Raw genomic sequence first — 25,236 nt, forward strand, 5'->3', positions numbered from 1 at the left:
GCCAGGAAAGGATTGGTAGCAGAATATGTTCTTTGCTTCAACATCTATTAGCTGTGGGTTAAATATTTTTGGGCCTTTTGAGGATGCAACCTGTACATGCTGGAAAAGAATTAGCAGTTGCAAGATTACTGATACTGTTTCCTGCAACTGTCCAGGAACTAAAAAAGTGGTAAGAATCACATCCAGACTCATTCAGTAAATATATAGGTGATACTGTATATACATGTGATAAATACATTCTTATTGGAGAAAAAAATCAGTAAGGCTTGTATTTGAATATACTTGTTCTGAACTAAGTTTTGTTTTTGGCTTTGCTTCATTCTACTTAGGCATTAAGAATATCAGATTCTTTCAGAGAAGAGATTTAATATGTACACATGAGTGCAGATTTCAAGAAATAAGTTGATATACTGTACATCATTCTCTAAATTTTAAGACTTGGAAGAGGCTTCTTTTTTCTGTTGAAATTCCAGCTCTCAAGAACCAGAAGCTATTGGATCCATTTAGACTCTTGAAGATGATTGCATTCCAGTTGTTTCAGTTCTTGAGACCATTCAGCTAGTTTTGAGTTGTAAGCTAAATTACTAAGATAATAGTACTCAGTAAAATAGTACTGAGAAAATGTCATGGGATAATATTATCTGTGCTGACAATTTTTATTATAAAATTACAAATCCAGTGGCAGGTTTATAATAAGTTTTGTTTTTTAAACACTTGAGACTAGATTCTAGCCCATGAAAAATCTGCACGTGTCATCTATAAAATGTTGTAAAATTTTTACTGTATACAATAATGTTGCTATCCCACTAAATATTTTTAGATTTCATACTGGATAATCAGAAATGAAAGACTGAATATTATGAAGCAATCATTCTGGAAAACTATTGATTTTTTTACTTATTACTCAGGTTTATATATATTATTTCATGCAAATCTCACTTTAAGTGGCTTACATACTTGTAGAGAATTGGATTAACACATAGGAAAAAAATCAAAATATAAATTAGTGTATGGAATGAAGACAGCCATAACTATATAGAGAGAATAAAATATAGATGTATTTATAACTGCTGTACAGAAGATTGGAAGCTGCTTTTTTATCTCTTTTTTCATTTCTTTTTATTTTGGGTTTTTTTTTTTTAGTTTGATTTATATGCCGCCCTTCTCCAGAGACTCAGGGCAGCTTACAATGCGTTAAGCAATGGTTCCCATAAGATAGAGCTGTGCAAAGGCCCTTCTGTCCATAGTTTCTAGCTGTCCTTGTAATAGGTTCTATGAGACTCAGAAGGCTTGTGCAATGCTGTTTGACAAGGCCTCAGGAAATTCCCTACAAGTATCTTTTCAGATTCATTGTGTCTAGGATGGACCAGTTGAAAGCTTCCTCTCCAGCTAGCTCTCTGGAAACAAGAGAATAAGCTGACTATGATTAGGACTGATGTCAATCTTTCCCATCCTCAGGCAATATCTGATCTGCTCCAAGATAAAAACTAGATCTAACATGTGGCTTCCTGTATTTTTTATGTCATGATGATAAGCCTATAGTTGTCACGGCAGCCTTGAATTCATGAGCTGTTCAAACTCCCTTCCTCAAGGCATATTGAAGTCCTTTATCATTGTAAGCTTGACACAGTTCATTGATAACCCAGTGGTGAGGTCCATCAACTTGGGCAAGAGTATAACTCTTTTGGAGAGATGGTGATTTAACAACTGCAACAGTTCCACCTTTTTACTTAACTACATATAATTTTTTTTTAATGTTGGGTTATCTGAAGAATAATGATTCTGCTAATGACACAGCTGCTTAAATGACAATTTCCAATTCCCCTGTCCTGCTATGAAAGCTGATGTCAAACCTGAAACCTATATGGACGTATTTTCAGGAGGAAAGCTGTTCCACTTTACCCATCCAAGTCTTGATGATACAGGTCTTATTGAGAGAAATATATTATAGACAGATATATTATTCAGAACCAGATTTTAGGTTCTTAGAGGGCTGGGAACTGTCTAATTCCTGTCCTCAACACATCACCTCATTTCCTTCATCATTTCTTTCTCTCTCAGATATGTGAAGAGACTAATGCGCTAACAAGCTGTACTTTTCAAATAATGTAGATCCCAAATATACATACAAACTTCATCCAATGTTTTAGTTTTGTAATGTATTTATAATCATACCTTGGTATATATATTGGAAAGACTAATAACTTTGTGGAAGAAGGCAATGGGAAACTGTTTCTATATTGCAGCTCAGAAAGCTACATGAATGAGTTCATGAAATCACAAGTGGAGCTTGACCTGAAGAAAAATGGTTCACCGCTTGATAACCAGTGTAGTAAAGCATTTGTATTTCAAAGTCTGTTTGACAATTCACTGCATGCAAATTGTTCAATCAACTGTGTTGAAGAGGGCTTTAATGAGAGGAGGACAATCCAAATGTTTGCATGCTGGGAATTTTCTGAAAATAATCCCAGCAATAGGAAAATCTTTCAAAATAGTACCAGTGCATTTGTATCCTTAGCAACTCATTCTCTCAGCTGCAAATTGTGTACTCATTTATGTATGTGCTGTTTACAGACAAAATAATCAAATTGTATAGAATATGATAGGGACGCGGTGACTCAGTGGCTAAGATGCTGAGCTTGTTGATCGAAAGATTGGCAGTTCAGCGGTTCGAATCTCTAGTGCCGCATAATGGGGTGAACTCCAGTTACTTGTCCCAGCTTCTGCCAACCTAGCAGTTCAAAAGCATGTAAAAAAATGCAAGTAGAAAAATAAGGACCACCTTTGGTGGGAAGGTAACAGTGTTCCTTGTGCCTTTGGTGTTTAGTTATGCCGGCCACATGACCACAGAGATGTCTTCTGACAGCGCTGGCTGTTCGGCTTGGAAACGGAGATGAGCACCATCCCCTAGAGTCGGGAACGACTAGCATATATGTGCGAGGGGAACCTTTACCTTTTTATAGAATATGATATTATTTATTTCTTAAAAAGCAAAATGCAGCTATTTAGATTGTAGAAAGTTAGCACCCACCCCTCTTGTAGAAGAATGAAATATTCTAAGAAATATTAAAAAGACAGAATATTTCCCCTAAAAGAGAAATAAAAATCTTAAAGGAAACAGAAACAAAAGCTTCCAGTTCCCTGCCCCCAGCAGATATTCTGGTGCCACCTTATCTACAAGACTGGGCCAGTCCTTCCCTCTCTCTCTCTCTCTCTCTCTCTCTCTCTCTCTCCCTTCCTCCCTCCCTCCCTCCCTCCCCCCTCTCCCTCTCCCTCTCCCTCTCTCTCTCGCTCACTCCCTCCCTCTCTCCGCATTACAGGAAAGTATTGACTTTTCTCCTCCACTTTGTCACCTTGTAAATTCTGTATCCTATTTTATACTGTTCAGTATGCTTCTAGGTAGAAATACAGATATACAAACAGTAATTAATCCTGGATCTTGCATTAATTTGACTTCATTTAAAGAACTTTTTTGACATCCTTATTTTATTTATTTAGCCAAACTACAAGCTTGATGTGTAATGAATAATTCTGAAGTTGCCAAAGAAAAATTATATGCTGGGAATATCTCAGTCAGTTGTCATAAGGTATGAATAGCATATTATATTTTTTCTTTCCTCAATACTTTAATGAGATACATGAGATACATACATGGCAGACAGAAACACACAAACACTTGTGGTTAAAAAAAAAGAGTATGCTTATAGGTTGAATAAATTCTCCTGGAAAGAGACCAAAATTTTGTTTGTAATTCTGTCCACAGAGTGTACTTTGCTCAGTCATGTGACAGTTTTAACATCTTAGCTTTAAGAGTGCTGTTTCTGTGCTGCTAATGCAGAAGAAGCAAACTGTTAACAGTATTCTTGTCTGTAGTTGTAAAGAAATGCAAAAGAGAGAGACAGATGTGGATGATAACTCTTTATGTTATTCATCTCCTTTACTGTTCCTATTGGGGATGAAGAATATGAAAATTTACAAAACCAGGAAAATGTATAGGAGTATGAAACTGGAACTACAGGAAATAATTTTTAGATCTGAGAAAAAATCTAGTTGATAAATAATCTTACCTGAATAGGATCAGATTGGGTGTTTCTAAAGAATTACAGAGTTTTGTGAGGCAGAATAACAGAAGGCACAAAGTATATTTATGAGCAATGGGGAATGGGTCTTTGTCAGATTTGTGAATGTAATGACTTTATTTGTGGAAAGAAAATACAGATAATCCTCAATGGCAATTGAGAGCAGAATTCCTGGTGCTAAGTGATGCGGTTGTAAAGTGCAACTGCAAAGGAACTGCATTCCTTGCAATCTCAGTTGCTGTTACTTCCTGCCGGCTTCCCACAACCAAAGTCAGCAAGGAAATCTGCAGGAAGTTTTCAGTTCCAAGACAGCAAGGAAGTAAGGGCTGCTACCAGATGGGGGAGAATGAAAAGGTGTGCATAGGACTGTGTAAGAAGTGTGAGTCGGTGACAGTGCATGAGTGTGTGAGAGGCATGGTGTAAGTCAGGGAGAGTGCATGAAGGCTTGGGGGGGCACAGGTGTGAAGGAATGTGCAAAAGGTGCAGATGAGACGGGTATAAGGCATGTGTGGAAAGAATTGGGGAGGCTGCACAAGGGAAGTGCAGAATGGATCAGGAGATGTGCAAGAGTGGCTGGCATGGCGTAAAAGCAGAGGGGGAAGATTTTTTTTTTATTTTTAAGCTTTATTCGTTGTGAAAGCTACTGTATGAAAATAACTTACTCCCCAAAAAAATAAACAATAAAAACAAAAACAATTGCAAAGAATTGGCAGTATATAAAAATCTCATTATCTTGTCCACTAGGCAAGCTTCTTATCAATTTCTTTTGACAAAGATGTGTTAATGAAGTTACTAGGAGTTTTGACTTCAAGAAGTCTCTTGATTTCCTGGAAACCAGCATGATAAAGCATTCATTTTTCAAATTATCTTACAGAGGGAAGGACAGTCTAAAAGTGTGCTAGTGAATGTTTTGAAAATAATCTCAACTTTTAAGGAAAATCAAAATCATTATATGTATATCTTTAGAACCCTCCACTCAAGTGCAAATTGTGTACTTATATGCATGCTCTTCATAAACAAAATAATATTATTCTATACAATAGGTTTATTTATTTCATAACAAAGCAAAATGTAGATATTCAGGTATATTAAAAACAAATAGAAGTAAAATAATGTGTGCAAACTGCACAGATCATCTTTAATACTGAAATTTGTGCAATAATGGGTTACTCTGATTCAGTTTTAAGCATTTTAAAAAATTCTTTATTATAATTTTTAAATTAAACTACAGGGTACTGCATTCTTAGCAACTGCCCTGGATTTCTGACTGACAAAGCAACCTGCAGTCATGTGATTGTAATTTGCAACCTTTCCTACTGCTTTTCAGAAGCAAAGTAAATGGGAAACTGTCGGGAAGTCAGAAGTTGCAATCATTTCCTCACTTAATGATTCATGTAATATATACTTAATGATGATAAACGGGGACTGCTGGAATTGTTATTGTTAAAGCAGTATGGTCACTGATGGTGTACTGATGCCGAGCCCTAAAAACTGGAAATCTGAATTTGGATAGCGTTCATGCTAATTGACTTCAGTTGTTCCTGTTCATTCCTGTCATCTTTCAGCATCTTTCTGAAGATTAAAAAATTGATTTTAAAGTTAATTCCTTAATTCTAACTGTTGTGTGTGTATATGTTGTAAAGAAGAGGTCTTAATTCCATATTCATAAAAAAGATACAAATATACTTGTATATGCATATTAATGCAGGCATAATGAACTGTAATTTGATTTGATTTGAATCCATTGGATTTCATCTCCTATAACCCATTTTACACATATTGTCACACTTCTAGAGGATACCAAGTTGGGAAGGCTGCTGTAATATATAGACTCCCTAAACTGTTGCCCTTGTGATGTAAACTTACAAAATTCCTAGCTAGTGTGGGCACAGATATATATATTTATATACACATGGATATACAATTTTTTAGTAAATAACTATAGTATAGTTGTCATAAACCTTCTAAACTTTCATTAAGAATGCAATAGCGAAGCTCCCACTCATTCCAAATTGTTTTATATCAGTGTGCTATCACCTCCCCCCACCCCCACCCCCAAAAAAAATGTGTTACTGCACTATGCACTTTTGTCTCTGTGAAAACTACTGGTTTTTTTTTTTTTTTGCCTTCCTTCTGACATTCTGGTTGCTATAGTGAAGTGATCTATTTATGAACACGTAAGAGATTGTTGCTGTAGAAAAATGTTTTCTGATCATAACTTTATGGATAATTCTTCTTAAAAAAGTTTATTATTGGATATCTAATAGATCATTTTTTCTAAAAGGCTGGAAAAGAATATACTGATTTTTTTTAGTCTTTTTTGACATGATAGCAGTGTCCCAGTTAACCTATTTTTCAAAGTACCAGAAGGCAGAAAGGCAGGACTAGAAGCAATGGATGGAAACTAATCAAGGAGAGAACCAACCTAGAATTAAGGTGAAATTTCCTGATAGTGAAACAATTAACCAGTGGAACAGCTTGCCTTTAATCATTGTGGGTGCTCCATCACTGAAGGTTTTTAAGAAGAGATTGGACAGCCATTTGTCCAGAATGGTTAAGGTCTCATGCTTGAGCAAGGGGTTGGTCTTCTGATCTCCAAGATTCCTTCCAACTATGCTACTCTGTTCTGTTATTTTATTGGTGGAGATAACAGTGCAGTGGTTGCAGAGAATAGTTTGTAGGTTTGCTTGCGGAGGTGCTGCTGATGTATAGTGAAAATCAACTTCCAACAGTTAGAGATGTGCTCAAGAAAATCAGCTGCTCCTAAGTGATTAGATTAGATTAACAGAAAGGGAAGGGATCTTGTAGGTCATCTAGTCCAACCCCCTGCCCAAGCAGGAAACCCTACACCATTTCTGTCAAATGGCAGTCCAATCTCTTCCTGAAGGCTTCCAGTGATGAAGCTCTCACAACTTCCGAAGGCAAACTGTTCCATTGGTTGATTGTTCTCACTGTCAGAAAAATTCTCCTTATTTCTAGGTTGAATCCCTCCTTGGTCAGTTTCCATCTATTATTCCTTGTCTGGTCTTCGGGTGCCGTGGAAAATAGTTTGACCCCTTCCTCTCTGTTCCCCTCAAATATTGGAACACTGCTATCATGTCTCCCCTGGTCCTTCTCTTCACTAGTCTAGCCATGCCCAGTTCCTGTAACTATACTTTATATGTTTTAGTCTCCAGTCCCCTAATCATCCTGTTGCTCTTCTCTGTACTTTTTCTAGAGTCTCAACATCTTTTTTTATAGCGTGGTGACCAAAACTGGATGCAGTATTCTAGGTGTGGTCTTACTTTATAGAGTGGTATTAGAGTGATTTTGATTGTGTCCCTCTGTTAATGCAGCTTATGATTGCATTGGCTTTTTTGGTTGCCGCTGCACACTGCTGGCTCATATTTAGCTGGTTGTCCACTAAGACACCAAAATCCCTCTCAAGTTACTGCTATTAAGCGTGAGGAGCATGCCCAAGAGCTCCCCCACCGAAGAAAAAACTGTGTGAGACCACTTTAGGTTAACCAACAAGTGCACAAGATCATTGGAGGACATGATGAAGCAACTAAAGATGGATAGTTTAATCTTTTACTAGTGATAATAGAACAATTCAGATCATTTCTGAATTTAAAAAACTATTTCATGAGTATTGTTCAAAGTATATTCTAGTATTTCAGCCATCTTCTGAGTAGGTTAATTAATATCTTACTGTGTATACAATTGAATTCTTAAGATTTTAACATGTGCATTATACACCTATAATTATACCTGCTGATGAAAAAATGTTTCATTGTTTGAATTTATTTTAAATGACACTATTATCTTCTGTCCCTCCAGCTGTGAAAGAGAGACTATAGCTTATAAGATATTCCAATTCACTACATTTGAAGAAGAGCAGTGACGGAAAATGCCGCCTCCTGCAAATATTGTGAAAGTAGCTATAGAGTGGCCTGGTGCCTTTCCAAAGTTGATGGAAATTGACCAAGTAAGTGCTTTTTTCTCTGTGTTATTTTTAAAAGTCTGTCTACTCTTAGACTGACAATTGTTAATGTTTGTTATACAATATCTTATACAGTCTTATAATACGTGAACTGTGGAACATTCTCTAAGGATCTTTTAGCTAAATAGGAGGTTTGCATAGATTTGCATAGAGATAGTCCTCATTGAATGATACTAACTGGAACTAAAATTGCTGCCAATAAGTGATGCAGTCATTATACAAAACATCATATGATAATTCTATTTAGTGAGGCAGTTCCAATTGAGTCATTAGGCCAAGACCTCATGTTTCTAGTGTCCTTGCCTTGCCAACCTACATTTCAACCCCCCTCCCTGACTGTTCTATCTTCTCCCATCTCTGCCCTTTTGGTTGCCTGCGCACTACTTCTTTGACCCTCCAGCTAATTTTTTGTCTTTCTCCAGCTGCTGACAAGGCACATTTAGTCTGACCCTTCATCTTGTCAGCAGTGGGAAAAGATGATAGTGAATGTCAGGGTGACGGAATGCAGGACAGTGGGGAATGTAGGTGTCAGGATTCCAAGTAAAACCTCCAACAAAAGAAGACTCCGAGGCTAGAAGTTCCTCAAAATTCCATTTTATTAGAGATGTCATATTGGCACATTTGGGAAAACCCGAATCTGAAAGCTTCCCGGTTTTCCCCACCCAAAAGAAAGTCCAAGTCCCTTCCCCCACACCAACATGTCCATCACATGGTCCAATCAATGCACTGTCCCAACTGGAGATACCTCCCAGTCATGCCACTCCAGGTGCAGGCTGGATGTCCTTGACTCTCAGAGAAAAGAATGTTGTTATGACTAGATATCCCTGCACCTCCATGCAATCCCCCCTCCCAAGTTCCCACAACAGTAAGTGTGGCAGCCCTGAAGATCCAAAGAAAAAGATGGTCTCCAGGGCTGACAGTAGGGCAGAGTGCAGGACAGCCAGAAGGGCAAAAATGGAGCACATAGTGGGCAGTAGAAAGCACCTTGTAGTTTATTTATTTATTTACTTTATTTATTTAGTGTATGGTTGGTCACACACAGTATTAAAACACTTCATTTTTACAGGTTAAAAACAATTGAAACAATAAAAAAGCAGTAAGAAAATCTAAAAGGAAAACAGAAATAACATTTCAAAGTTTAATGTCGAGTTTGGAGATCCAGTCAGTAGCTGCCGTTGTTATGCAGAGGAAGTCCCTAGAATCTCCTGGATACCTTCTGTTAGGGCATTCCCTCACTATATGCTGGATAGTCTGTTGAGGGCCCCCGCAAGCACATTGTGCTGAAGGTGTCTTTCCCCATTTATTCAGGGAGTCAGCACACACTCCATGAGTTCTAATTCTATTATATGTCACCCATATGTGTCGGGGTAGGCTAAATCCTGGAGGTATACTATTAGGACTGATATGCTCGGAGACATCTTGGGGGGAACAGCTATTCCACGCCTCCATCCACTTTTGTGTTGTGTTCTGATGATCGGCCATCAACTTACGCGTTGTCAAGATTGGTGGATTTCTTGACTTTAATCGGCATCTTAAGAGATCAGGAATGTATCCATGTATGGGTAGAGAGGAATTTAACACGATCTTACTATACTCCCGAATGAGAGCTTCTTGTCGTCGTAAGTGCGGAGGGAGTATGTGACTAAGAACTGGTAACCAGTAACTAGGTGTAGATTTTATGCACCCAGTAATTAGCCTTGTAATTAACCTTGTAGTCATAAATATAGAAAGGATGCCAAGCACCCAAATTTTGATCACCTAACCTCAGGGTCACTGCAATGCTTGTTACTTTGAACACTGGACATAAGTGCAATTCCTTCAGTATTATCAGAGCTTTGAATGTTGTTGAGGATTACACATACTACTTCCAGACCATATTGAACCAAAGTGTAATTTTATACTGATGATCTGTAACATAATTTGCATATATTTAAAAGGATGACTTGAATTCATATTATATTTTGAAATTAATTACTGTAATTCATATGAACTGATCAGCAGTTTGTATAATTCTTATTGAACTTTTACTACCACATCAAATATATAGTTTTCTTTTTTAAAAAGTTGTGACCTTTAGAGCAATTGAAAGTGAATGCCTTCAGCACTATGCTTCAGCATGCTTCCAATTAGCAATGAAGAGCAATAAAGGGCTCTCAAATTTTGGAGAAGCCCTACTGTTCAAAGTGGTCAATAGGCCCTTGTGATCTGGAAATGAGGAAACTTCCTAAAAACTTTGTTTTCTAGATCTGATGTCATTTTGGGAGTTTCCAGAGTTTGATTCTTGTCTCATATCTAATTGTTGTATAATGGGGCTGCCATTTGAAGATAATAAAAACAATGTAAGAAAATATTCAGTTGTAACTCTGTCATTCTATGTTGCAATCATTGTGCCTAGACTGGAGTTAGTGTTTGTAATACTGCTTTATATAGGACCACTTTGCTAAAGTTCCTGGAAGATAGGCATTTCTCAGGAATCTTCCTATTTCTTAGGATTTTTTCCAATGGGCAACTTGTTCCTGAGAAAATCTACCTAAGGTGCTATGGTATTTAAGGGGGGAGGGGAATTGCACCTTGCTTTCTTGTGTCTGTGTAATGATCCCAGACTGATTCCCCATTTGATCTCTCCTCCCAACAGAGGGCAAATTTTTTTTTAGAAAAAAATATTTTATTGAGATCACTGCCTTGCTTGCAAATTGTGCTTCTGGCAGATAACATAGGATTTTTTTTTAAAAAGGACAGAATCCAGGGGAAAAAAAACTCAACTAAATCTAAGCCACAATTCATATTTGATCCATTATGGAGGTGCTTATCTAATATCTTGGCCCAGTGGCTGGGGAAATAAAAATACACTTTTTAAAATTTATTGTGAAGTATCCCTTCAACTATAATCCAACTTCTATATCAATTACTATCTCATGTGTTGCTGAAAAGTATAGCAAATAGGTCTTAGCAGAACTAGTAATTTTTTTTATGATAAAGCATTTTCCAAATTAGAGGTTTCCAGATAAGTTGTAATATGACAAGCATCTCTCCTAAGCAAGCACTAAAACATTAATTAATTCAAGTCAGAATGCCGTATGCCTAGAAAAGTCTATTTAGTTGCTGTTCTTTGGGTTACTGCTATACTATATTACTATATCAGGTCATTACTAGAAATAAAAATAAATGTGACTTCCGCCGGCGACGTCAACATGTTAGGGGCAAAAGGAACGGTGCTCCGTTTCCAAAGCCCCTAATATCCTCGCTGCGGGCGCTGATTTCGGCGCTACTGACCCCGTAGAGGTCGGTAGAAGAAGGGGAAATTTCTGAGGACCTCGGGGAGGGCGGCAATCCCCCCGAAGGTTCAGGATAACTCCTCTAACTCGGAACGAGGAAGAACCAGCCACCCGGCTGGCCAGAAACGCTGACAGCTGTTAAGAGGGAAGCGAAGATTGAAAAAGAAAAGCATCGGTGAAAACAGAAGTGAGGATTAAAGATTGAAAAGGTATATCTGCATTTTCTAACGGTTGGGAGAAAGCGGGCGGAAGGAACCCTTGAGTAAAAGAGGAGAAAGAGAAGCGGCGACTGATAAGTGGAGTGAAGGGGAGGAATCCATATTGAAAGTGACAGCGCGTAATCTGGTAGTCAGTGGAATCCGAAAGAATCCAGAGGGAATACGGTTGAACGAAGTGTGTGATTGATAACCAGAGCTTCATAACAAAAAGCTGGGAGAGCGAAGGTCTCTGAAAACTTAAAAGACTTAACGGGAGGACTTTTAGAGCCCCGGATATCCATAGAAGAAAGGACGGTGAAGCCATATTGAGCAACGGCAGGGAGAACACAGTCAACTTAGAACTTATAACATTGTTGCCGATACTTACTGGACAATCCAGACAAAGGCTTCCTTAACAGGATCAAGTTTATTGATCGAGTTAATTGGATAATTGGATAATAAAGCAACGGGACTATTGGATTGTGTTATTTGGGGAAGCAGACGCTTGATACTTTTGGCGCACGATCGGTGTGTATTGGACAAAAAGTAAAGTAAAGGGAGGAAAAAGTACGATCAGACGTGAAATACATTGGATTTATAATTTTTGTTTCTGCCACGGCTTATCCCGGTGAGGACTTGAACTGAGGATTACGGAACAAGTGGATAATACATGGACATATTATATTGAAACTATTGACAGTTGAAAGGAAGTGGACTTGAACTATAATTGGATATTTGATATAAAGATTGCCAGAACATAAGATACTACCAAGACCAACTACTAATTACTAACAGTGACTAAGAAGTAATATTTGGTGTATATATACTCACTGCTTTGGAAATCTATACTTATATGACTGCATAACATTACCTTATACTTACCTTGTACCCATTAAGTGAATTATTGCCTTATTAATTTGTTTTTATATATTTATATACGTAGAATCAGAGATATAGATTTTATTATAGCTAAATATAATTTCTATTAATTTGTCTTTATATAGTTAGAATCTCAATGATTTGTTAATTTGTCTTAATACAACTAGAATCAAAGATCCGGATTATATTATACTTATCATAGCTATATTATAATTACAAAAGTATATCCATATACGTATGTTATATAAATTAAAATAAATTGGATAAATTAGATAAGTAAGATAAATATTTAGACAATTGCTGAAGGAATCTACGTTTGACATTTGATTGCATAGTATGACTTTATTTATAAGAAGTGTATATTAATAGATTAAGTGATATATTAATTTGATCTATATATAGTTAGTATTAAAGATTTAGTCCATAGTATATTAGATACATTTATATTAACTACATCCCTTTACCTTCTGAGAGAAATCATATTGCACTTACTCCCTACTTACTAATATACCACTTACTCAAATACTTAATACCAGGGAGAATTAGCTGATGGATTGCTAGAACGTTACACTTTTCCCTCGACCCTCCCACTTAGCTTCCCATGCTGATTGATTTATAAGTACAAAGGAGCCTGGAAAAAAGAGAAAAATAAATTTGGGTGAAATTTTAAAACAGACCCTGAAATATTGACCAGTATATGAAAATCTGGGAAAGAATAAAAAAAGAGATAATAATGGCGATCACAAGTATAACGACAACAGCTAAAATAAGTAAGAAAACACCATCGGGCCAAATGATACTTATGACGTCACCAGCTCAACAGAAAGTAATTGAAACCACAGAAAAGGAGAAGATGAGTCCTGCCCTACAGAACATCCACTCCGCATTAGCAATGATCCAGGAAGGCATGAACAGAATGCAGGAAACCATGGCACATAATCATGAAGAGACCAAGAAAAATCATGAAGAATTGAGGTCAGATGTGAATGAAATTAAAGATAACATCAAAAATATGGATGAGAAGATAGAACAAATTCAGCAAAACATAACAGAAAACGAGCAGAGGATCCAAAAGGTGGAAGAAAGAGTAGAATATGCGACCAACAGAATGGAAAGAATGAAACAAGAACAAGGGGCATTTAATAAGGAAACTGAGGACGCGTTAACCTATCTGGAAATGGAAAAGGCATCATTCTACTTACGGTTTCAAAATGTAGAAGAGCAGAAGGATGAGGATCTAAGTGAAATAATGATTGAGATACTGGCAAAGGCAACCCAGGTGGATAAGGATGAACTGCGAAACGGAATGGATGAAATATATAGGGTGTACACGAACTACGCAAGAAGAAACAAATTACCCAAAGAAATTCACATAAGATTCACGAAAAAATCTATTAAGGAAGAGATCTACAGGAAGATGAGGGAAGAGACAATCATGCATAAGGGAAGAGAAATCATAACTCTCAAACAAATACCAAGAAGAACGAGAGATCAAAGAAGAAATTATAATTTCCTGACCACCCAGCTAAATAAATTTAAAATAAAATTCCGCTGGCTACTACCGGAAGGCCTACTTATCTCCTGGGATGAAAGAAAGTACAAGATTGATAATCTGGAAAAGGCTCAAGAATTCTTTGACCAGCACTTTACAATGGAAGAGGAACAGGAGACAAGGAGAGAAGCGGAACCCGGGACACGGCGGATGGAGAAGGAAGAAAAAGATCAGGAAGAGGCAAAAAGATTGGAGAGAGAAAGAATGGAGAGAGAGGGAGCGAGGGAAAAGACTCAAAGAGTTACCAGAAACACAGCAAAGTTGAAAATCACAAATAGATAAACTCGATAGAGATGGAAGGAGAAATAAAAATTATATCAATTAATATAAACGGACTCAACTCCCCAAGGAAAAGGAAATATATATTTACGAAATTGCAAAAATTGGACTTAGATGTGATAACTTTACAAGAAGTACACATTAAAAGACAGCAACAAATATTGTTGGAGAATCAAAAATTAGGAAAATTATTCACATCCCTAGGAGATAATAAGAAGAGAGGAGTGGCAACTTATGTCAAAAACCATTTAAAAGCTAAACAGATATATACAGATTCGGAAGGACGTATTTTAATAACTGAAATACAAACAGAAACAAGGAAAATATTGCTAGCTTCTATCTATGCACCTAATGGAAACCAGAGAGAATTTTACAAGAAACTACATGATACAATTAAAGATTTGGAGTACGAAAATATCTGTGTTGTCGGAGACTTCAACGCAATCGTGAATATACAAGATGACTATCGAAGTAATAAACAAAGTAAGACTCGAAAAAGAATCTTACCGGATACATTTAAGGATATGACTGAAGAATTGCAATTACATGATGGATGGAGAGAGGCCAACAAACAAACCAAACAATATACCTTCTACTCAAACCCACACCAGTCATGGTCTCGGATTGACATGGCCTGGATGACGCCAGACCTCAGGAAGGATCTACAAGACATTGAAATTATACCGAATACATGGGCCGACCATAATCCTATAAAAATAACATGGAGAGGACAGCGAAAGCAGAAGAGGTGGATGATGGACACCGGAATAATAAAAGATAGGGATTATGTGCAGATGATGGAGAACGAACTTAGAATATTTTATCAAATAAACACAAAGGAGCAGACTTCAGTACAGAATCTGTGGGACACTACTAAGGCCTATATAAGAGGCCTCACAATAGCATACACAGCAAAAAAAAAATAAAGATAAACAACAAAAGAGGAAAAAATTAATGGAAGAACTCAACATATATGAGTCACAATTACAGAAACAGCCTGACGACAAAACAACAAGGGAAAAATTGAATCGTACTAAACATGAGTTGAACTTAATTTCACAAGCAGAAATCGTACAGAAAATGAAAATGGTCAAGCAGAAATACTTTGAATATGCAAACAAAACAGGTCGCTGGCTGGCATACAGACTGAAGAAAGAGAGGAAAAAAAGAATAATATACCAATTGCAGGATGAAACAGGACAACTATATAGTATGAATTTAGATAAAAAACGTATAGTAAGGGAATTCTATCAAAACCTCTACACACAAGAAGAAACTCAAGACCAAGATATTATGGAATACCTACAAAAAGCAAATATCCAGAAATTAGAAGAATCCCACAGAGAAATACTGAATAAACCAATAACAATGATGGAGTTGATGGAAGCCCGAAAGAAACAGAAGAACAACAAAGTCCCAGGTCCGGATGGAATTCCAACGGAATTTTATAAAAACTGCCAGTCTGCAATAGACGAACTACTACTACAAGTTCTCAATGAGGCACTGCTGGAAGCAGAAACACCTAAATCTTGGGCCGAAACAATTATCTCACTCATCCCCAAAGAAGATACGGATCCGACTAAAGTCCAAAATTATAGACCCATCTCGCTGTTAAATGTAGATTATAAACTATTCACGACAATTATAGCACAGAGACTGAAAACAATTATACATAATTATATACACCCCGACCAAAATGGTTTTGTCCCAAGGAGACAAATAAAAAACAACATGAGGACAATAATAAACGTTCTCGAATACTACGAGCAAAACATCAATAATCAGGTAGCGCTAATCTTTCTCGACGCGCAAAAGGCGTTCGACAATTTGAACTGGAAATTCCTTATAGCACAACTGCAGATTATGAATTTCGGCGACAAATTCCTGAAAATGATTAAGAAAATATATTCTTCCCAGACAGCGAGAATTATAATTAATGGAGATATGACCGAAAAAATAAGCATCCAAAAGGGGGTAAGACAAGGATGCCCGATATCGCCTCTACTGTTTATAATCTCACTGGAAGTCCTTCTAAAGGAAGTAAGAAAGGAAGAAGAAATAAAAGGACTGAAGATAAGGAATGAGGAGTATAAACTACAGGCTTTCGCGGATGATGTGGTCTTCATAGTGGAACAACCGGAAGTAGCGGGAGTCAAATTATTAGAGAAGATAGAGGAGTATGGCAAAGTGGCGGGGCTTAAGATCAATAAACAAAAAACCAAAGTCTTGACCAAAAATATGACAATGACACAAGAGGAAAAATTAGAAGAAGAATTAGGAATGCAAATTGCGAAGAAAGTAAAATATTTGGGAATTTGGCTTACTACAAAAGCAACAACTATTAGAGAGGACAATTACATTAAATTGATGAAGCAAATTAGAAAAGACTTGGAAAGATGGAATAAGGTACAACTATCATTTCTTGGCAGAATAGCGTCTGTAAAGATGAACATATTACCAAGACTCCTATATCTCTTCCAAGTGATACCAATTGGTCCGGGAAAAGATTTCTTTAAGGATCTCAATAAGACAATAATGAAATACATCTGGCAAGGAAAGAAAGCTAGAATTAAAATAAGATGCTTACAGGACACAAAGGAGAAGGGAGGCCTAGATCTACCAGACTGGGAGCTATATTACAAGGCGGCGGCGTTGAATTGGATCAGAGAATGGATAGATCTATCAAATAGGAGAACGCTATACTTGGAGGGATTTGATCTGAGTCGAGGTTGGCATGCCTTTCTGTGGGAAGGCACAGACAAGCAACATCCGTACTTCCAGAGACATGTAATAAGAGGTGCACTATATAAAACATGGCAAGATATCAGAAGGCAACACTATAGTAAAATCCCACGATGGTTGTCGCCTATGGAGGCGCTAATTTATCCAAACACTATAGAAATAGGAAAGATGCGGAAATATCAAGAATTGTTGAGTAGTGAGGGAGACCTACTTACGAGACAAGAACTGGAAAGACGAGGCATTATGATTGATTGGTGGCCATACCTTCAAATTGAGTCAAAATATACAGCAGACCGGAGACATTATGATTTTCAAAGCCAACCAAGTGAACTAGATAAAATTTTAAAAGGCACAGATGAGAAAATAATATCTAAAATTTATGGATATTTAATAAGGTATAAATTAGAGGAGGAAACAGTGAAAGAAAACATGGTAAGCTGGGCAAGAAATATAGGTCACAATATAGAGTTGGATAGATGGGACAAGCTATGGGCAGAAAATTATAAGATGACACTGTCGATTCCATACAAAGAAAATTTATACAAGATATTTTATAGATGGCACCTTCCTCCGGCACGTTTGGCTAAAATGTTTCCAAACACATCACCAATGTGTTGGAAGTGCAAGACACAAATGGGGACATATTACCATCTCTGGTGGTCTTGCAGGAAGGCACAACGCTACTGGCAAGAGATTAAGAGAATAATCGAAGAAACAACGAGGCAAAGTGTAGAAATGAAACCAGAACTCTTTCTATTTGGAATGACTACACCACAGTGTACCAAGGAGATAAAATATCTTACCATCCACATATTGACAGCGGCACGTATAGTGTACGCTCAGAATTGGAAATCCGAGATAATACCAACAGAAGAAAAAATAATAACAAAAATAAATGAATGCGCAGAGATGGATAGGCTCACAAAAGAGCTCCAAGATAAAGAGAACACTGACTTTTATTTAGTTTGGCAAAAATGGTACACATGGTTAGAAAGAAGGATAGGGCCAACAACATAGGACATTAGGAGAACATAACTCAAGAATTGCAGAAATAGATACATGAGATGAGCCGTAGGATTGTATAAATAAATGGTTAATATGTTGGTAGAAAGATACTGCTGAACTTCAATGAATATATCAAGGTATAAGCAAGTGAATTTGTAAATAGTATGATTAAGGAAAATTGGTTAAATGGACATTAATCACCGATGCGAAGGTTTTCTAGAAGTTAGTCGATTGACTCTTTGTTAATGTATAAGTGTTTACATGTATTTGTGTTTTATGTTTGTTTATGTTAATAAAACTTAAAAAAATAAAATAAAATAAATAAATGTAATGATATATTTTAAGAGATATGGCAACCAGGGCTGAAATACTACTGGTTCAGACCAGTTTGCCTGAACCGGTAGTAAAAAAAATGCTACCAGTTCAGGCGAACCAGAATTTCTGATGATCAGCCATGCCACGTGATTTATATTTGCTACAAAGCAGGAAATCCTGCTTTCTAGTGAATCTAAATCACGTGGCACAGCTCTTTCCCCCCCTCGCTGTTCTACTTACCTTTGCAGACTCAAAGACTTCTTAATCTTCCTTTTTCAGCGCTGCGCAGTAGCATGAAGTATGCATTTGGTGCGCACTGCCCATGCATATGTGAAGTGAACCGGTAACTAAGCGAATCGGTAGCAGACTTCAGAGCACTTCACCCCTGATGGCAATCTTCCTATTTTCAACACTGTATTGCAACATTAGGCTCTTTGCTTATATAGTTAAGCTCATGTAGGAACATTTAAGCAATAATTTTACTTATGCTATGTTTAATAAACTTAATTATAGTTAAGTACTGATATAAAAAGTTTCAGGAAAGTAGACTATATAGACTATAAGTGAACTATATAGAAACACATGGTGCCACTTTCTCATTTCTACAATGTAAAAATATTTCAACAATTGCCAAATACTATTTCTGATGAATCCATTTGTGATTACTGAGACCATTTTAGGATACAGTGGCATTGAAACACTGGCAATACATAAATAAAACTGAAGCATTATTTTCTCTCTACCTGTATTAAAAAAATCAGCTACTGTGTGATGTCACAGAAAACCTGGAATCACGCCTTAATAAGTTATAAAGTGAATATACAATATGATTTGTATTCATCAGTATTCATCAATAATAGATCAGCATTGGTGGACAACCATTTTGGAAATGGACCCACACTGGTAATTGCCAAATTCCTTGGCAACCACACAGTGAGTAAAGTTGATGGAAAATAGAGTCCCCCATCCCCTCTAGGCTATCCTGCACTTGGTATTCTCCTGTACTTTTCTTCATATTATCCCACCAACTTTCTTGCAAGGATCCATCACCAACCCTAAAGTAGCTACATTTTTTCTGGATCTCTGGACATCTGTAATCTCCATGTTCATACTGTAGTTTATTAAATTGGCACTCTTGTTTTAATGTTATGTTGAAACCCACTTAATTTAGAAAATTTATCTTTCATGAGCTTCTTACTAAGGTATTCAGAAATCTTTGATATACAGCTTTAATAGCAGAAATAAAGATAAAGCAAAAATAAAAAAGTTATATTTTCTTAATTATAGACTTGTTTTTACATTGATTTTTATGAAGGCCACAGTCTGCTTTGGATTTCTGTATCTTGACTTCAGTTACATGCTATTCTAAAGGTAAAGTTGCTCTATCCTAACAATTTTTTCCCCAAAATTTTTGTTCCTAAAAAACTGGAGGGTAGTGAAAAACTAAATACAAAATAATTTCAGAATGACTGTGTCATGTAGGTGTCTTGAGAAATATGAAACTCAATATTAATTGCTATAATGGTTTTAATTTCATAATGTTTCTGACATGCTGCCTTAGTTCAACAGAATTAAAAGTGTTTTTTATTTGCAGTTCATTTGCAGATCTTTATTTCAGTTCATTTGTCTGATGTATCTCATTGTAGCATCCAACAAAAGTCACCTAATACTGATGGATTCCAGTAGCACTAATTTCCATTGTGGCGATGTCTTAGTGCAGAGTTGTCAAACTTGCTGCCCATGGGCCGGATACATCACATGCTGGCCACGCCCGGTTTAGCAAAGGAGAAAAAAGTCCCGATACATCACAACTGACAACACGAGTTTGAGATCCCTGTCTTAGTGAAACCTTTCACCATATTCATCACTAGTTGCACCTAGATTTTCAGGAAGAAGGTCCAAGTGTGAATGCAGAAAATGAATCTTCATTGACATGTTGCCTTCATGTTCTTGTATGTCATAAAAGTTTGTCAACAGCTGAATGCAGTTTGGTGCTCTTTAGTTGTCCACAAAATTCTCAGTGATATCTTTGAGTGCTTTCCAGGTGATTATCTCTCACCCCACTAACAGATCTTCTAATCGCTTGTCATTTATGACAACCTGTTTTGTGGGCTAATAGAAATTGTTTCCTTAATTTTGGCATTACTTATTCTTGGAAACATCTGTCTTAAATAATGAAAATCTTCCCCTTCCTTGTTGGTAGCTTTCGTAAAACATTTCTTCAGTCTGAGTTTTATGTGAAGTGGAGGTCAACATATCTTTGTCAGGTTAATAAGTCATTCATGTGCCACATTTTTCTATCCTGGAACCAAATTCTTCATAGTGGCCATTTCTTTTTAATGTAATTGACTCTGTTGCAAGGTTTTCCATTCACATATGTAACAACAATATTTCATATATCCGAGCTGCATTCCAGGCAGACTCACTACTTTTAGATTTCCATGATATTCCAGTTGCACTTGGAATACTAGATGTTTTTCAATAATAGTCCCATGTTTTCATATATTTCTTGAGTTTGTGTAGCATAAGCAACAGGTACTATAGAGCTGTGATGGCGAACCTATGGCACGCGTGCTGGAAGTGGCACGCAGAGCCATGTCGCCTGGCACATGCAGTGTTGCCCATTCCTCTTCTGGGTTTCCGGAATGTGTGCACGACAATCAGCTGGTCTTCATACATGTGGCAGTGGCAGTGGCAGAAACCGGAAGACCATCTGGACAGCTGATCATTGCGCATGCATGCGGGCCAGTAACCAGAAGACTAGATGGCCATGACATGTGTGCACCAGAAACTGGAAGTTCATTTCGCAGCACACACATGCCCACTGGGCAGCTCCTTTTAGCGCGCGTGCGTACTGGCCATGCTGTCAAGGCCACATGTAGCCCTGGGACATCCACTCCCTTGCCAGCCAGGAGCACTGCCTCTAGTCGCTCCCCTGCGCTTGCCTGCCTGCCTCGCCGCTGCCGTCAGGAAAGGCCCCGAAGCTGTGCTGCCCAGGATCCACATTGGAGGCCATTTGTGCTGGCAAAGAGGCAGCACCACTTTGCAGAGCAGCAGCGGCTCCTCCTGCCAGCCTCGCTGTCAAACCCTGGGGTTTGCCTTACCGGGGTGGGTGTGGGGGAAGGTCCTGGTGGTGGGGTAATGCCTATGTTACCAGCGATTACAGCCACACTCCGGAGAAGCCCCATTGGAGCACTGACCAGCTGTGTGCATGGCGGTGGCCAGCGCAAGAGAAGCGGGATGCCTGATGCTCACCTGTGCAGCCCCACGGACCTGGTTGGGCCATGCCGGAAATCGCCCGACCAGATCCGTGGGGCTGCACATGTGAGCGTCAGGCATCCTGCTTCTCTTGCGCTGATTGCCGCCATGCACAAAGCTCCAATGTGGATGCCGGACAGTGCAGCTTTGGGGCCTTTCCTGACTGCGGCGGCGAGGCAGGCAGGTGGGCGCAGGGGAGTAACTGGCCTGAATGAGCCACCCGTCATGTTTTAGATGCAGGTGGCTGCACTGTGTTTTGGTGCAGGCAGCTTTCCAGGCTGAAAAAGCAGTGCGGGGGGCTGGGGCGCATGCATGGGGGACACACAAAAAGGGAAGCAGAGCTCGGCTGGCTGGGCTCCGCGTTTTCCTCCCTTGGAGGAAACCCGAGCAATTGAGAGCGAAGAGTGGCTCTAAGCATGGACACAAAGCAGAGATTTTTGAAGGCTTTCCCATGGGATTCCTGTTGTGTTTTCTTCCCGCGATGGGAATCCCACGGGAAAGCCTTCAAAAACCTTGGCTTTGTATCCGTGCTTAGAGCCACTCTTCACTCTCCTCCATTGCTCGGGTTTCAAGTCATGGGGCTTTCTCTGTGCTCTCCCTCCAGATTTTTTTGGGGGGAATGGGAAAGAAGGCGGGGAGGGGAGGGGAGGTCGCAGTTCGCCCCACTTTTTTTCGCCTTTAGACGCAGGGAAAGGAAACCTTCACGTATCGGCTGCTCCCGGCTTGTGCACTTGGAAGAGTTAGCTGCTTGGGGCTTTTTTTTTTTTTTTTGCATGTTCGGGGGTGCATATATGTGGGGGTGTGGGAGGTCGTGTGCGTATGTGCAGGGGGGCGCATTGCATTATGGGTGCCGGCATGTGCACTGTCGGCACATGACGACAAAAAGATTAGCCATCACTGCTGTAGGGTGTACATTGCCATTGTATAAAAACAGAAGATTTCTATAAAACGTTACATGATAAATTAAATCACAGATTATATTCTTGATTAGTAGCCACAAATTTATAAGGTACACTCAAAAGTATTCAGGAAGCAAAATCTTTCCTGTCCAGTGTTCCACTCAACCATTCATTCAGCGACCATTCAAATTGGTTGCTGAATAAGTGTTGAACGAGAGGTACTTATGAGCAGTATTTGAAGTTATAGCATTAAGAGGAAAACTACACAATGTTTTCCTAAATTTTTATTTAAATATAATTTATTATGTATAACTTTTATCTTCTTTTTATATGTTACCCTTTAACACCTTTTTAAAAACAGATTTATTAACTTCATTATTTTAATCACTCTTTATATAGATACGTTTCGTTTTTCAGCAAGACTTAATTTGGTTGTGTTATGGAACGTCACATAACCTAAAATAAGGAATAAAAGCCTCCTTACTACTCCCAGAATTAAGAAGAGAAAGCTTTGGTTTATACAGAAATGTAGTGGAACAATTTAGGTATTAGCCTAAGTTGGGAATGTAATTGTACATAATTGTTTAATCTAGTCAGTCTTTTAACCTTGAGAAGATTCTTGCAAGAAAAAAAGTGATCTTGGTGCTTTGGTAAACTTAAACAATGTGTTCATATTTCATTCTCTGAACATCAGGGAGTTGCTTGCATTCCTGTTTTTTGGCTTCTCAGAGTCACCTGTTAATATTTATTGTACATTTCAAGGAAATTTTAAGGAATATATTGTGGCTTCTGTTGAAGTTTTAGCTGAGTTCACTAGCATGGATGGGTTTCTTCTAGTGGGGACAAGCTGTAAGGATATTGGAGTTTGCAATGGCAGTGGCTTTGAAAACCACTAAAAAAAACAGAATAGAGTAAAATATAAAATAAACATAAATGCAGCAGTTCCTTTTGGTTGTACAACTCCTTTGCTTGTAGGTTTTGATACTGCCACCTTCTTGCTTCTGCCATAAATGAGAGCTTCAGTAAGAATGTACTAGGCATACATTGCCATATAAGCACAGAATTGTAACTTTAAATCAATAAATCAGCTTATGTTAAAAACATTTGTATGTTTATTTTATTTTTAAGCTCGTTATTCACAGAATGCTAAAGTGGGAGGAGATTAATGTAATGAAAAACTACCATTGTTCTTGTCCCTAAAATGGAGCAAATATTTATGATTGGACAAGAGAAAAAGGCACTTTTCTGAACTTTTTGAAAGTTGAAGACTAGCAAGAGAAAAAAAAAAAGATGTTTTATTTTTCTCTTACTAAAGAGAATTCATAGTTTTGTTTATTTTTTCAGATAAATACATTAAAATGCACTTTATAACTAGGATTCTGTGTTTTTATTTTTTTGCATTTTCCTCCCCACATAAGACGGTAGAAAAATTGGTACTTAGACAAAGTTCTGGACACGCTGTTCCAACATGGAGTGGGATGGGGGTGGTGGGGAAGACTGAGAAAACATATTGCTTACAAATCCAGCTGTCCCTTCTGTGGACACTGGCTCTTTTGTTGATTTTTTTGCCAAGGGGGAGGTGATATTGCATGTGTGGCATTTTTCAGCAATACATGTGTTACACTTTTGATCTTTTTAACTTGCAAAGGTCTGCTTTATAGTCACAAATTGTATAACTCTGATGGAAGTTGCTTTGCAGAGATAATTGTAGAAGCCTTCCTTAGATAACAGCATTTTGCATACAACAGTTTCCACTAAAGATAAATTTTCTAATTTTTAATAAAAGAGAAAAACATTGTCATATGACAAAAATTGTTAGGAAAAATGTAGAGGCACATTAGGATAATATTAAAGTTTTGATATGTTTGTTACTTATTGAAAAGACTCTTACTTTAGGGATATAACAAATATTTCTGAAAGTTAAGTGGCATTCTCATCATGTGTCACTTTATTGTATGTATTTCCGAGTTGTGAAACATGAGCAAATGTATATTTGCATAGTATGACAATATTAATCTTTAGAATAGGAATTTTGAGGTGTCCTTGGTGTTCTCCTAGCTTGATTGTTTTCTTGCACTGATGACGTTAAGCTAGTTTGGGTAGAAACATCTGCAAGAAAACAATCAAGCTTGGCGAGTCCAAAGGTCCCCTTATTTCAATCCTGAGCTACAAATATTCTTTATTAACAGGAATTCTAGTCTGCAAAAAATAATGTGTAGTTGGAGTAAACCTGGGCTTTAATGTATGAATTGCCCAGTCCAGTACTGTCCTTTCCATTAGCAGAAAATGATGAATGTGGCCTAGAAATGACTATGATTGGAAGCCTCATTTAAACTTACATGTTTCCTAAAAATGTTATCGAAGTTATTGAATAATGGGAGAGAGAGGTCATTATCCAAAGGACCCTTTGGTGATGACCATGTAAAATATGAGATTGCAGGTTGGAATGTAAGATGAGGACAGGAAGTCCTTGATTTATGACCTTTCTTTTAGGGACTGTTTGAAATTATGGGGGTGCTGAAAAAAATGGATTTGCAACTCATGCCTGAAGTTTTGGCCATTGTAGTGCCCACATGGTCACATGATCAACTTTTAGACACTTGGCAGCCTATCCGCGCTTACAGTTGCAGAGGCATTTCAGCTCCCTCTCCGTTTGTACCTTTCGTACCTTCCTTCCCATGGTCTGCAACCTCTACCATCCTAACTTACCTTCATTAAACAAACAATCCTGATTTGTTTCTTGATGATTACTGTAACTAAAGTAATTAATTTTT

At 37.8% G+C, this 25,236-nt stretch overlaps 1 protein-coding gene across 4 annotated transcripts in view; it reads left to right on the forward strand.

Annotated features, from left to right (window-relative positions):
- Positions 1-25,236, forward strand: part of ELMO1 (engulfment and cell motility 1) — a 641,324-nt gene that overhangs the window by 94,627 nt on the left and 521,461 nt on the right. For all 4 annotated transcript variants that reach the window (XM_087892439.1, XM_087892442.1, XM_087892440.1 and 1 more), the window contains exon 2: positions 7,899-8,046. In XM_087892439.1, coding sequence (XP_087748565.1) covers positions 7,969-8,046 — 78 coding nt within the window. In that variant the 5' untranslated portion in view covers positions 7,899-7,968. The remainder of the gene's footprint in view (positions 1-7,898; positions 8,047-25,236) is intronic.

The sequence above is a fragment of the Pantherophis guttatus genome, chromosome 4 (genome assembly GCF_059756535.1).
Source record: "Pantherophis guttatus breed Tessera chromosome 4, ASM5975653v1, whole genome shotgun sequence".
Taxonomy (NCBI): Eukaryota; Metazoa; Chordata; class Lepidosauria; order Squamata; family Colubridae; genus Pantherophis; species Pantherophis guttatus.